We start from the raw sequence: 14,683 nt of genomic DNA on the forward strand, positions 1-14,683 counted from the left end.
AAGACCAAAACACATTAAACTTAGCGCAGACATTTTAGCGACTACGCCCCGGAAATGTGGAACACCCTGCCTTTAAATATTAGACTGGCTGGCTTAGTGGACAGTTTAAACGACAACGCAAAACTTATCGGTAACACTTTATAATAACCATCATTAATAAATGGTAAATTGATAGTTAATTAAACTTTAGTTAATAGTTATTTTACTGTTAACAAACAATGAAATGATCATTAATAATGTTTACTAATTATTAGTAATGCTATAATTTATGTTATTTTATCATTCGTTTGTGTAATATAAAATAATTTGTTTATAAATGATATATTGTATCATAGCTTTTTACCCTTTTTACCGTCTCTTATCAGCTATGATACAATATATAACAGTAAAATAACTATTAACTAAAGTTTAATTAACTATCAATTTACCATTTATTAATGATGGTTATTATAAAGTGTTACCAACTTATCTTTTTACTCTAGCCTATAACTATCAGTTGTCTGTTTAAATCTTTAATTATTTTCTCTAATCTTTTATTTATTGACTTTTTTATTTATGATTTTAACTATTTTGTATACACTGTTTTCTCTTTCTTTCCAAATAAATTGTTTTAAATGCTATATTAGTAACACCCACTGTTTTTATTTTCTTCCTTTTCCTTGTTTATGTGTGTTTTTAAACTTGCTGCTGAATTGTAAAGCACTTTGAGCTGCATTCGGTTCATGAAAGGTGCTATATAAATAAAGTTTATTAATTAATTAATTAATTAATTAATTAATTAATTCATTCATTCATTCATTCATTCATTCATAACAAACACATCATACAAGTGAAATCAATGTGTAGTGTTGCACGGTATACCGAAATTTAGGCACTTTTTCGATACTTTTTTGTTAAACACGGTTCGGTATTAGAATTTCCCAACGTTCGGTACTTGTTGTAGGTCAAATATGTCTGTGTGTAAGTGATCGAGAGGATGAAATGTATAATTTGTCTGAATCTCCACTTGGTGGCAGTACTGGCCAAGTCAGGCGCATGTACGGTCTATGGTCAGGGGGCATGTGCCTGTGCATTCATCCCCGTTGATACAGCGTGAGCCTCAGCTTCGATTGAGAGAGAGAAGCAATGCCTCTGCCTCAACATGTCTACTACTAACAACGACAGCATGTCATCTTCAGATATAAAACCTCCACGCCCTGTACTGGTTAACAAAACAGGCTGCCGAAGTCTACTGTGGGACTACTTTGCCTACAGAACCGACGCTGATGGCGAACCTGCTGACATAACGAAGCCTGTATGCAAAAAGTGCTATAAAACAGTGTTGTGCAAGGGAGGAAACACTTCAAACCTCGCCAAGCACCTCAGTGACAGACACCAAGACCTCTCCAAGGAGTACAAAACACAACGGGTTAGCGAATAAGCTAGCTGGCTAGCCAGCTGGTAGGATGGTGATGAGCTGCTAAATTATATGAGATACATAGCGTATCAGTAGCGTAGCGTATCAATGTCAGGCCTACCCTACTGTATCGTAAATAGCATGACAAGCATATTAGAAAATGTGAGTTCCAAAACGACAAATGTATTAAGCTACAGTTATTTGGGAGTCTCATTTTGGTGCTTTTTAAAACGGTCAAATAGCTAAATAGCATAGGGCTACTGGCTACATGTCACTTCTAAACTACGGTGGCTCTATAGTGTCAGACAGAATGGCCAGTAAAAAAGGCACACTCCCACCGTAAATTTAGCGAAAATAACATTGCCCATAGTGAACATAATGCCCCTGGAAGTGGAAATGGCCTGTTGGTAGAATCATGGTTTGTCATTTTGGAACTATTCATAGAATAATACATGGGCATTGTGCAGGGCAGGTCTATAATACATAATATATTAACATTTGACCCAATAAAAATAACCATAGATTAGCAATTTGACCTGATATGTATGAAATTAAAATGAAATAGTTAAGATTTCATTGTAAATGTATTTTGTACAGTCTGTGGTTTTGCAACAGCATATTGTATGTCCACGTTTCTCATCGGGTCCTCTTGTTTTAATTACAGAGGTCAAGTGAAACCACCAAGCAATCAACCACAAGTCAGCCTACCATTACCACCACCCTTCAATTGACCCAAAAATACCCCAAAGATGGGAAAGATGCCAAACGACTTAACAGGGCAGTAGCTAAATTTATTTGTCTGGATACCTGTGTATACGGTGGAAAAAACTAGCTTCAGGAGTCTTGTGCGTGAGTTGGACAAAAGGTATGTCATGCCGGGAAGAAACTACTTTATGTACACTGAAATACCAAAGCTGTACCAAGAGACAAGAAGTATCCTCGCTGCACAACTGGCAGAGAAACCATTCTACGCATGCACAACAGATCTATGGACAAGCAGAGCTGTGGACACCTATATGGCTGTTACCATCCAGTTTATCAGCACATCATGGGAGATGCAGTCATGGTGTTTAGGCTGTACAGCACTGTATTCTGACCACACTGCAGAGAGCCTGACTGAAGCCTTAGAAGAAATGGTTACTGAAACATGGGAATTGGACATGTCCCACATGGTTGGGATCACGACAGACAATGCCAGCAACAACGGTAAGGCCTTTGGAGACCTCAACTGGATCCCATGTTTTGGACATAACTTGAACCTTGCGGTAAATAAAGCCATAGACATTGACAGAGTGGCAGCATGTCTATCCAGGCTCCGTAGAACAGTCTCAGCCTTCTCTAGGTTAAACAAATTGACAAGATCGCTGAAAAAGAAACAAAAGGCACTGCAGGTAGCAGAGCACAAGCTCATTCATGATGAGCCCACCAGATGGAACTCGGCTTTCAACATGGTGGACAGGTTCTATGAGCAGCAGTAAGCAGTCTGTGCAGTCCTGGTGGAGAACCGCAAAAATTATCACCTCATGCCCAAAGACACAGACATCACCATCTTGGAAACAGTGAGGGATGTTCTAGCTCCTCTGAGTGCCTTCACAGATGCTTTGAGTGGAGAGAAAGATCCAACTCTCTCCTCTGTCCTGCCTCTACTATGGAAGATCTATTCCTGTCTAGCAGACAAAGATTCTGACACCACACTAACATATGACATGAAAAGAAAGATAAGAGATGACATAAAGAGGAGATATGAAGATCCTAGGCTACAACTTGTGCTCAACATGGCAACATATCTTGATCCAAGGTTTAAGATGACATTTGTAGCAATGGAAAAGGAGGTGAAGGATGAGCTCCTTCAGGGAGCTCTCACGGCTGACCTCCCTAGCAGAGAACATGGAGCAGAACATGATCAGGAGGAGCAAGAAGATTCAGTGGTACAACAACAACCAATGGAGAAGAAGAAAAAGACATACCTGAAAAGCTTTCTGTCCAGCATAACGTTGGAAAAGAGGGTGACAACAGTACAATCTCAGAGAGTGGACCTCGAAAAGACCCCCACTGAAAGACTCATGAATGAATTTGACGTCTACAGCCAAATTAAAGAGATAAGTGCAGTGGAAGACCCACTTTCCTGGTGGAAAGGTCATGAAAAGAGCCTGCCCATCCTTGCATATTTTACGAAAATATATATGTGCATTGCAGCTTCCAGTTGTGCCTCAGAACGCGTTTTCAGCACCTCTGGCATCATTGTCAGTCCCAGGCGCATAAGGCTGACAGAGGAGCATGTGGACACGCTTGTATTCCTGGCCAAGAACCTAAAACAGGCAAGGACCTGTCTCAAACATAGACTGATATCACAGAATATTGTGAAGAGCAATGTGCATGCCTACTTGAAACTGAAAGTGTAAACTGAAAGTGTTCTAATTTGGAAAGATTTTATATGCTGTATTCTGTTCTTAAAATGTTTTATATTTTTTGAAAGATTCTTTTGTTTCAAATTGTTTTATTTTTGAAATATATTTCATATATATTTTTTCAGTTTAATAGGGTGTTGTTCTAATTAACACCAGAGACATTTCAAAAGGAGACTAACCAGGTCCTTCAATCTCACAGTGTTACAAGGTTGTTACAGTAATAAACTGTGAATTCGAAAATGTGATCAACCCTTGTGGACATTCTGTTTCTGATCTATTAGGTATCGAGTATCGAATCAGTATCGTTTCAGTTTCAAGTATTGTTTCGGTATCGAGTATCGTGATACTAAACTTGGTATTGGTATCAAAGTCAAAATTTTGGTATCGTGACAACACTATCAATGTGTCACACTACAGACACTAGCCCATATCATGTGTTTTGAATGAAAATCTATGATCTTGACCCTGCTTATGAAAACAATGCAAAAATATAATTTTCTCAAAAAAAGTATAAAAAGCAAGTTTACTGCAATACGCCTTGCTAGTATAAGGTAGGACCCCTCTCCTTTGCCTTCAGAAACACTCTAATTGTTTGAGGTGTGGATTCAACAAGGTGCTGGAAACTCTCGGTCCATGCTGACTCTATAGCATCACTCCCTGCAGATGTTGTGGGTTTGTTCATGTTGGGATTTCTCATCCCAAAGGATTCACCAGACCAGACAAAGTTTTCTCACTCAATCATCCAGTTTTGACGATCATCCGCTCACTTTAGCTTCATCTTCTGGTTCTCAGCTGACAGGAGCAGAACCTGGCACCGTCTTCTGCTGCTGTAGCCTGTCTGCTTCAAGGTTCGACGAGTCGCGTGCTCTGAGATGCCCTTCGTCTTCGCTGGTGTGTCTGGCACCAACGATCACACCGCGTTCAAAGTCTCATAAATCACACATTTTGCCCATTCTAACATTTAGTTGAACAGTAACTGAACCCCTCGACCCAGTCCGCATGTTTTATACTTGTGCTTCATTCATATGTGACTCTCTGTGTGGAGGAGTTAGCTGTTTGCATAAAAGGAGACGTGTGCCTAATAAAGTGGCCACTGGGTGTTTAATATACACTGCAAAAAATCTCCATCTTAACAAGTCATTTAGTCTCTTATTGAGTCCTAAAATCCTAATTTTCTTAAAACAAGTGAATAAATCTGCCAATGGGGTTAGAGTCAAGTGTCATTTTCTTGATAGTAGTGCAGTGGTTTGCCTTATTCTGACATTTCTAGAAAATTCCTGAAACGAGTCAAACTGCATTGGAAGCAAGTGGACATTGGCAGAATTGTTCTCTTGTTTAAAGAAAAATAAGATTTGAAGGCTGAATATAAGACTGAATGACTTGTTAAGATGGCAGTTTTTTTGCAGTGTAGATAGACAAATGGGTACACAGATAGATTGAAAGACAGACAGAGGGACACTTACTTCTACAGATAGGTCTGTGGTCACTCCAGGCAGCCAGTGTGTCAGTGACTCGTTGACAGGTGATACTTTTAGATCCTTGTAGTACATAGCTGTCATCACAGCTGAACTGGACGCTGGAGCCCACTCTAGTTTAGGGAGACATAACAGTAATAACACTTGTCAAAAATAGTAATAATAATGATGTTGATTCTAGCTGTCACTAACTCACCGTCAGGTGATACTTTTAGAAACCCCTAGAACACAGCCAACATCACAAGGGAACTGGACCCTTGATCCGAGAGAGTAGAATGAAGTAGAAATAATATATGAATATTAGCTTTTAGAACCTCATGGAACATAACCGTCATCACAGATCATCTAATTAGCATTTGTAATTCCTCTATTTCTGTGTGTCCCTATTGTAATTCTACTTTTCTGTTCTCATCCCTTCCTTTCTGTTCTCTGCTCTCCTCTGCTCTCCCCTTCTCTCTTTCCCCTTCCCCCCTTCCCTCTTCTCCCTCCACTCTGTTCATTTGTTCTAATCTTTCTTGTTTTCTCGTTCTCTGTAACTCCCTGCTGTCAAACACATGAGAGGGACATGCAGCCATCTAAGTGGAAGTCTGCATGGTGTCTTGTCTGTAAGGCTTAATGTCTCCCCCCTGCTGGCAGACGCAGCAGTCTATCACCTGGCCAAACACTCTCTACATAGGGCTCGGGCTGTTCAGTGGCTCCACCCTGTTGTTCAACACTGCAGTCTAGTAGAGCCAGGCGACTCTCTCTATTTGTGCCTTTGTCATGGCAAGTCAGGTCATTTACTTTGCTGCTTCTGCTATTTTGGCAATGCTGATGAGACTGTGAAAATACCTCATACCTAGCCACTCACTGTCAAACTCACAATTACAGCAAAGAACACTCTCTTTGGTATTATTGCTATTTCCGATAAAACAACATAAACCATTCAACGGCAGACACGAGCATGGCTTGTGTGGCTCGAGATTGCTATGACACGCCAAGTAATAGAAGTGCTCTGTCTATCAAATCCTAAGTGCCCAACAGTGGAAAATCTTCTGTTTTCTCTGTGGCTGTGTTCTCTCTCAAGAGATTTCTACCGCTGTATCTCATCACACCATCCTTCTGTTCCAGCTCCTGTATCTTGGTGCTTAATGATGATTGGATACGATTCTGTAATGCACACCACACACACGCATGCACGCACGTACGTACACACACACGCATACATACACAAAGAGGTAATGACCTTTCTCTAACTCAGAAATTTCCACTAATAGTCCTACTGAGTGCGTGCAGTAACGGTTGCAAATGGCGAAGGAGAACAGCAGGAGCTGGAGATTAAAAGATGATTCTTGCTTTGCTCATGTGATAATCTTTTTTTTTTTTTTTTGACCAGAAAATAGTCTCAGAAACAGGTGAAACTGGAATCTTTCGCTTAATTCTCTGGTAATCACAACAGAAACATGAGAACAATTTAGCCACCACTGATGCTAAGTGGATGAGTCGTAGGGAGAGGTGATCATTTTAAATTGCTCAATCCTGATTAAATTAAATTAACTCTCCCTTTCTACTGATTGGAAGACAGACATCATAGAGTGAACCAGGGATTTTTAACGTCTTTATTAGCCAAGTTCCCAGTGTAAGCACTAAGAGTATATCTTGCTTATGAAAAATCTCTTACAGTTCTCTATCTGCAACCTTTGAATCAATATAGTAAAAGGGCAGAAAATTAACATGCTTACATAGCCCCGAAAGCGGCTAGTCATGCATATTGATGAATGCTGACTGCTCACACTGGGCCCTCGCGACAGGGGCACCACTGATGCCCCTACAGTACATGAGCCAGGCAAAACCCTGCCTACAGTGAATCATTCTCACTAAAAACAAAAATAAAAACAAAAAAGTCAGTGCTGTAACAACAGGTCCCCAAAAGACAGAAATTATTTATGTCGAGACAACGAAAACAAAACACTCGAGTCTCCGTGGAAACAGAGAGGAAGTTCGGTGAGGAAGCTTGGTGACCATGGGACCAGGACTAAGACAAGAATACTTTGTGCTGGGAACAACCGAGCTGTTCTGACTACAAAAATCAAAACAGCAAAACAGAACCAAAGCACGATGCACATACATTGAGCTAGCATTCTGTTGCTCCCATATCAGCCCACTGAATTGTTGACTTCCTCAGACTGTAGCTCTGGTTTGGAAATGCAACAGCCAGAGTATGCAGCCGGGCTTCTACAGGCCTAAAACCAATTCTGATCCCAGTGCTGGCCGTAAAATCGCCAATCTCAAATGGAGCTGTACAGGAAACTTGGGTGTTTTGTCATCATTGTCTAAACCTGAAAAATTACTAGAGCGCAGGGTGAATCAGGAAGTGAATCAGGAAATAAATAGAAAGTGAACTCACTGGAAGGCAGAGCCCATCCTCTTGCCGTTTTCTGGAACTCCAGGATCTGGGCAGACGTCACCAGCAAGACCGCTTTGACTCACTGAGGAGAAGAAAAGAGAAAATACGGTAAGCAGTGTTTGTCTGTGTCTCTGTCTGATTATAGATATTATATATAATGAAAGTACTACGTCATCAGGAGACTTCGGAACACATTTTATGGACACCCTGTAATTAATGGAAATGTGTGACATCTTATTATGCTGACAGTCAAATCATTAAAATGTTTTCACAATCCCTTTTTTGTGCAACATTGAGGCGACAAGGAAAACATAATTGTTATTGTGCTTGCAAATTTGCAGAATATTTTTTGATACGTGATGATTGTTAAGTGGTACAACTAGGATGCCTCTAGCTGTGAGAAATATCTCCAATTGCTTGTTGAGATTTTGCAAAATGAGGCACGCTCTCTTCCATCTATTCATGGCTGATTCAGGAACATGTTTGAAAAATGCATGGGCCTCAATGTGAAAACAAGGCCTTTTTTTCTTTCCTTTTTTCTCAATGACTGAAAAAAGTTAGATTTAATCCAAAAAAGATTAAAAGATGAAAACACTTTTCATCCAACAGCAGCAATGACCACCTTTTCCACTGTTTATCTTAGCATGCATTTTGTAAACTGAATGGAGTTTCTAGTATGTAATTTATCTGTCTGTGGAGAAAAGCAACAAGTCTAAACCAGTTCTGTCTAAATGGTGGAAGATTGAAAGAATAATACAAAAACAGAAAGAAAATTTCGACCCGACCACTTCATTTTCTACATGAAAAGGTAAAATTGGAGAAACAACAATGGTATTTTTTAAAGTAAGTGCAAAGGGTTAGGGTTAGAGCAGGGCCACAGAACAACCAGAGCCATTTGAAACAAGCTCAGGATTTATATAACACTAAGGGTGAAAAAATGATTAACAGATAAAAATGACATAATGGAGGAAAGTGACATTGAAAAATAAAATAAAAAATAAAGAAAACAAACACATACAGATACAATGAGGACAAAATTGCCTTTCAGAAATAAGTAAGTGAAGTTTGAATGCTCTAGCTTGTGTAGGTTTGTTGTCAACTTTGCTGTCAACTTCATTTGTGTTTTCTAGCTAAATGTTACCTCTATCAAAATGATCTGGAACAGCCATGATGTAGCCAGTTGAAATATGCTGAGGAAAATTTGATGGAGATTGAGTCAACTTTGCAGGAGCAATAAAAAAAAAGTATTATTGCAAGGTTGGTGGCTTGATGTTGGTGCAATGGAGCATGACCAAATGTGTTCTGACACATGTCGGTGCCCATCCCAAACATGTATGTGAAGTTTGGTTGCTCTATCATCAGCGTTTAGGAATTATGCCTCACTTGCTGTTTGTGTGTCTTCTTCATGAACTTTCTTTGTGCGTCATGGCCAAACAGTTTGAATCTGAGTAATAGCTGAATGAATGCTGTGTAATATCCGTAACCTAGGAAGTCCAGATATGCTGTGTGAAAAATTAGCGCAAAATAGGCTTTGCATGAAATTCAAAATCTTGGAAAAACATGGTGAAAATGAAAACCAGTAGCCCATGTGCAATATCTAACAGGCCCGCAGAGTCCCTCTCTATATTCAGTCGCTCTGAAGAATACCCCGACCATCGCCTCGCCTCCCGACTGCCTCATCTACCTGCACCTGATCTTGCTCTTGACTCGCTGCCCCGAGAAAAGCACAACAGCAAAAAAACATGACATTTTTTGCCTGGCTCATACTCAGCATCTAGCACTGGTTGTAAGTCGCTCTGGCTGGGAGCATCTGCTGCATTCCTAAAACGTAATGTAAATGTAAATGAGACCAGACAACATGACAGAAACCAGTTTAGACCAGCTCTGTCTTAATGGAACTCTGTGGATGAATAATGATAGTTAGAAAAACACAAAAATAAAGGGAAAGGCTGGAGAGAATAGAGGAAAAGGAAGGCGAGAATAAATAAAATGGAGGGAAATGAGGAGAATGTTGAAAAAATACTATGATAGAGAAAAAAAGATGATCAAAAAAGAAGATAGGGAGCTTATAAAACATGACCGGGAGAAAGGGCAATGCATGACCTTCTCTTTCTGTCTTTCTTTCTGTCCATCTTTCTTTGTACGTCTTTCTTGCCATCTCTTTCTCCTTCTCTCTCTCTTCCTCTCTCTACCTATCTCTCTCCTCTCTCTCCCGTTCACTCTTTCTCTTTCTCTCTAGTTTTGCATTCTTACCTTGATCACTCTGCTCCTCTGCTACTTTCTCCCTCACACACACAGGCCATTTACAAAGGGATGATGAAGTTCTGTACATCCCAGCATAAAAGAGTGATGGATGATGTGCTATGTTTGTATGTGCGTGATTGTGTTTAGAAGTGTGTGTGTGTGTGTATGGAGGGGAGTTGAATTTGTCTGTTTGAGTCTGTATATATGTGTGTGTGTGTATGTACGTGTGTGTGTGTGTGTGTGTGTGTGTGTGAGTGATATGATGCAAAAAGAACAAGCTGTCTTGTTGCTTTGCTGTGTTTTTGATGTTCTGTCCAAAATCACCACACAGACTCTCTCTCTTTCTCTCTCTCTGTCTATCTATCTATCTATCTCTCTCTCCCTCCATCTCTTTCTCTCTCACTCATATTCAAATGGGTTTCATTGGCATCAAAAACAAAGGTTCATATTGCCGAAGCAAATCCAACTCATGCAAACAACATGAGATGCTATAAAAATGGCTGCCAAATATCACTGCTGGGCTAGTGTCAAAAATCTTCAAGTTGACTTAATCCCATATTTGCACTTAAAAGAATTCACCATTTAAACACAAGCTTATGATGCATAACATCATTTCCATATCATCAAAGGGTCTTCGGCAAACCTTTCATCTCAAAAAAGTCAACTTTTCAGGAATTGGTAAAAAGTGATTAATTTTCTTGTTGATGCCCATGTATTTTTTGACATTTCTGTCATTTGCAATAGACTCCACCCCGTGTCAACAGCCCACTCCTAGACGAGTTTCAACTTACTGAGTGACTCAGTTTCATCTTTTTGCTATTTGTCCAAAAACTACTCAGTACATACACACTCCTAACAGTAAGTACTATCCACGCTGTATACTGTTGCATGCAGTGTCATATCAGCAGCACAGTCATGCTGTTTTCCGCGAACACACAATGTTGTGTGTAGTTTTATATTGGTTCCTGTTTAGTATTTTCTAATGTTAATCCAACTTGGGAAAATGCATGGCATCTTGGCATTTTGAAAAATGTGCCTAGTAAAGCATTTTAAATTCAGTACACTGAAAGAGCCCCGTGGTCAGCCAGTGCCACACACTTTTCAACATGCCGACTCGACTAAGGAGATTATTTGGCCGCTGCCATCTCCATTAGTCCTCAATGTAACTCCTGTTCCAGATTAGAGACGACAAGTTTTATATGAGTTCAACACAAGAATGTATCATGAACTGTTGGTTGTGACCATCTGAATTCAGGTGGATTTAACAAGGAATGAAAGGGTATGTCTCTTCAACAATTGAAGGGTTTCATTCTGAAAACTATACATCCATTTTGAAAAAAAATTACAACCTGAAGTTCATCATTCAGTACCTCTAAAATACAGAGAAACTGCTCTGTTCCAGTGTTTTGCCAACCAAGAAGTTAAATCTCTTCAACCATTTAATAAGTTGCATAATGACTTATAATTCTGTGCTTTAATTTTGTGAAGTACAGCAGGTGTCACTATTTTTCAAATTGTATAGGGGGGGGGCGGCTGTGGCTCAGGAGGTAGAGCGGGTCCTTGGGCAAGATACTGAACCCCAAATTGCTCCCGATGGTTGCGCCAGCACCCTGCGTGGTAGCTTGCCGCCATCGGTGTATGAATGTGTGTGTGAATGGGTGAATGTAGGCATTGTAAAGCGCTTTGGATAAAAGCGCTATATAAATGCAGTCCATGTATAGCTAACTAGTTTCACAACTCTTGTAAGGCATCCTGCTGGGTCCATTAAATTCAAAACTGAAACTCCCACAACACAAAAACACTCCACAACTATCTCTGGAAAAAGTAAATGAGGAATAAAGTATATTGATTGATGCGTGATTATTCCCACCATTGTTTTGATCAGCCTAACCCCTTAGAAAAGTGTTTTTCTCAGTCAGGAAGATTAGAACGAGGTCCCAAATTACTGTGGAGAAATCAAACTCAAGAAATACTAGTTATGTTATGCAGTTCTAGCCTTCCCAAGCAATGTGAATGTATGGTGGGCATAATAAAAGCTGTAGGCTTGTGGCGTAATTGTCGATGCAGGGTAAGCTGAATAAAAAACTGCGGCCTAATAATTTGATGCAAGGTAGACTGATGAAAGCATGAGTTGAAATGTCTGCCCCTCCTCCGCCTTTTTTTTTGCTTTTTTTTGTTAATGCACTTGCAGTTTGTCACTATGCATTTGTGTTAATAAACTGATTATTTTGGCAGCGTGCCTAATAACGCCTTTGACTTTTTTACTTTTAACTTCGTCTGAAGTTGTTCCGTGCATCTGCAGCAACACTGAGTCATCAGAGCGCAACGGCATTCCTCTACAAGGTAAACTGAATAAAATGATGTATTGTAGTTGGTTAGAGGTCTAAAAACAAGATAATTTCAGTTACTGTACATTGGCTGATATAAAAGACTAATGGTTGGTTGCTTTGAAAACAGGGTAAATGCTGTAAGACAACTATACAGCAGCTTTATTTATTTTTTAAGAGACGTGATTTTGAAAATTCAGGTCCCCCGGAGAAAAAGTTTACAAACCACTGGCTTAGGGAATTAGGGAAGAAAAATGTTAAATCATTGGCTTAGAGGGCAACGTAAAGACAGATAAATGCAAAATCCATTTGCATTGGGAACGCAAAGCCGAGCGGCATAGAAGTGTAGTTATTACTAACGGCTGACTGGTGAACCATTAAAAAAGAAACCACGGTCAAAGAGACAGCGAGACAGGGTGAGAGAAGGAAAGAGGCAGAGAGAGGGAGAACACCAAGAGAGGATGTTTGTGTGTGTGTGTGTGTATGTGTGCGTGCGTATGTGTGTGTAATCAGCTGACGTGTGTTTCAGGTAAGAGCTTTTGAGGTGCTCTTCAGATGCCTGCTGGATGAGGAGCGTACGTGTGAAGTGCAGTTTGTTGATATGCTCTCTTCCGCTGCTCTCCTCTGTTCCTCTCTTTGCCTCTTACTTCACTCTCGCCTCTCCATCTCCTCCGCCCTCTCATTCTCACAGGTCAATCAAGCCAAGAGCACAAGTCTACAGCCATCTTCCCTTCATCATTTTGTTGAATCCACAAGATTCTCCGCATAAGTGTAATTATGAGAGCCATGTGTGGCATATTAAAATTGATTCTAGAATTCAGATGGTTAAGTCTGATTCATAGTTGTGCGTTGAGCTGTCGTCTTTGTGGTGCAGGGGTAGCCCACAGAGGCCGCTGTAGCTTACATGCACCTCCCCAAAAATGTAATTGTGCTTAAGGCAGCGCAAGACTGCAAGAACTGTGATTGGCCCGCTTTGTATTTCCTCCTACCTGTAGGCCAGTGATTGCCAAAGTGTGAGCCGCGGCCCCCTGGTGGGCCGTGAAGGTACTGCTGGTGGGCTGCGAGAGGTCATTTACAATAAATAAATAAAAAGTTTTTAATTTTCAATTTTGTAATTAAGTTTGAAATGACCATAAAATATTTGGGATTAAATATTTGCATTAAAAAAAGTAATCAGAACTAATAAAACAAAGCCATGGGATTTAAATTACGTGTTATTTTTCATTTATCTGACCTATTTTTGATCTGGCCGGAACGTATCTTATATCTCGTCATTGGCGGGGAATTTTAATTGAGGGAATACCTCGTCATCGGCGGGGGAAGAGTAAAAATGGAGTGGTGGCTATCAGGTTGCAAAAGGAAAGCTGTTAATGGAGAATCAACCTCCACAAGCGAATCATCAGAAGAAAATGAATCCATGAAAACAAAAAGAAGGACTCATAGAAAGTACTCAAGTGAGTACCTATTGTGCCATTAAACGCCTCAAAATATTACACGGCAATGAGCCCAGCTGTGATGGATTGTAATAACTGCATCAGAAATGATATTTTCTGTCTGTTTTTTCTTCATGTTGATATTGGATTGGATATTGTGAAATTTTATGTATAAGCGTTTTATTACCCAATGTCAAACAGCCAGGATACGGGCTTAACAATTCACTATTTGCACTTAATTTCTTACATTTGCTGCTTTACAAATTGTTACGTGTATGTGGATGGATTATTAATTTGCACTGCATTGCCGTATGCCCACGTTCACATGTTCTGTTTATGAAATAAAAAATATATAGGGAAATACTTCATCTTAGTCTCGTGTGTTGATCAGAGTTGTGATTAAAGGGTTGGGTGGGCCACGGAAGATTTTCAGATTTCAAATTGGGCCGCGGCATTCTTAAGTTTGGGAATGGCTGCTGTAGGTTGATACGGTTGAAGACAACATGGAGCAGATCAAAGAGACTAAGGAGGTTTGCAAATTTGTAGTACACCTCATCTCCAAATTATAACGATTACCAGGATTTGTGGCGAGAAATATCCCAGAACATGAGTTTCAGAGAATGTAAACACAACTACTTCTGTTATTATTTCGGTGCTAACAAAGCACGCCACTGCCATCTAGCGTTTCCGTGGTCTACGCGCAGAATCACCAACGCAGAACTGTAAATGCTCACACTGCACACTTTGATGCAGAACCATAAATCAGGCTTTAGAGTCTGCGTCGTTATCATGTTCTCCCAAAATGGTGTAGTAGTGGCGCTGTACCATCTTGTTAATTTCCATCCCCAGGTTGTGAAATTTCCATCCAGTCAATCTTACAATCAGCCGCATCAGTGTCATTTGATATTGTAGAGAGCGGTCCAGCAGCACCTTGCTTCAGAATCCTGCAGAAATCCTGATTATCCTGAATCAGACACTCACAATGATGATTCATCACAGTACTAGATCATTGTC

General features: G+C 40.1%; 1 protein-coding gene across 1 annotated transcript in view; it reads right to left on the reverse strand.

The window, feature by feature from the left end:
- The window catches only part of csmd1a (CUB and Sushi multiple domains 1a), a 177,377-nt gene that overhangs the window by 22,070 nt on the left and 140,624 nt on the right, over positions 1-14,683 (reverse strand). The window contains exons 8-9 of the mRNA XM_071512817.1: positions 7,666-7,747; positions 4,613-4,701 (exon numbers count right to left, since the gene is read on the reverse strand). Coding sequence (XP_071368918.1) covers positions 4,613-4,701; positions 7,666-7,747 — 171 coding nt within the window. The remainder of the gene's footprint in view (positions 1-4,612; positions 4,702-7,665; positions 7,748-14,683) is intronic.

This window comes from Centroberyx affinis, unplaced genomic scaffold, assembly GCF_046629955.1.
Source record: "Centroberyx affinis isolate AG114_WGS23_722 - 3 ecotype Tasmania unplaced genomic scaffold, CSIRO-AGI_Caff_v1 ptg006554l_1, whole genome shotgun sequence".
Taxonomy (NCBI): domain Eukaryota; kingdom Metazoa; phylum Chordata; class Actinopteri; order Beryciformes; family Berycidae; genus Centroberyx; species Centroberyx affinis.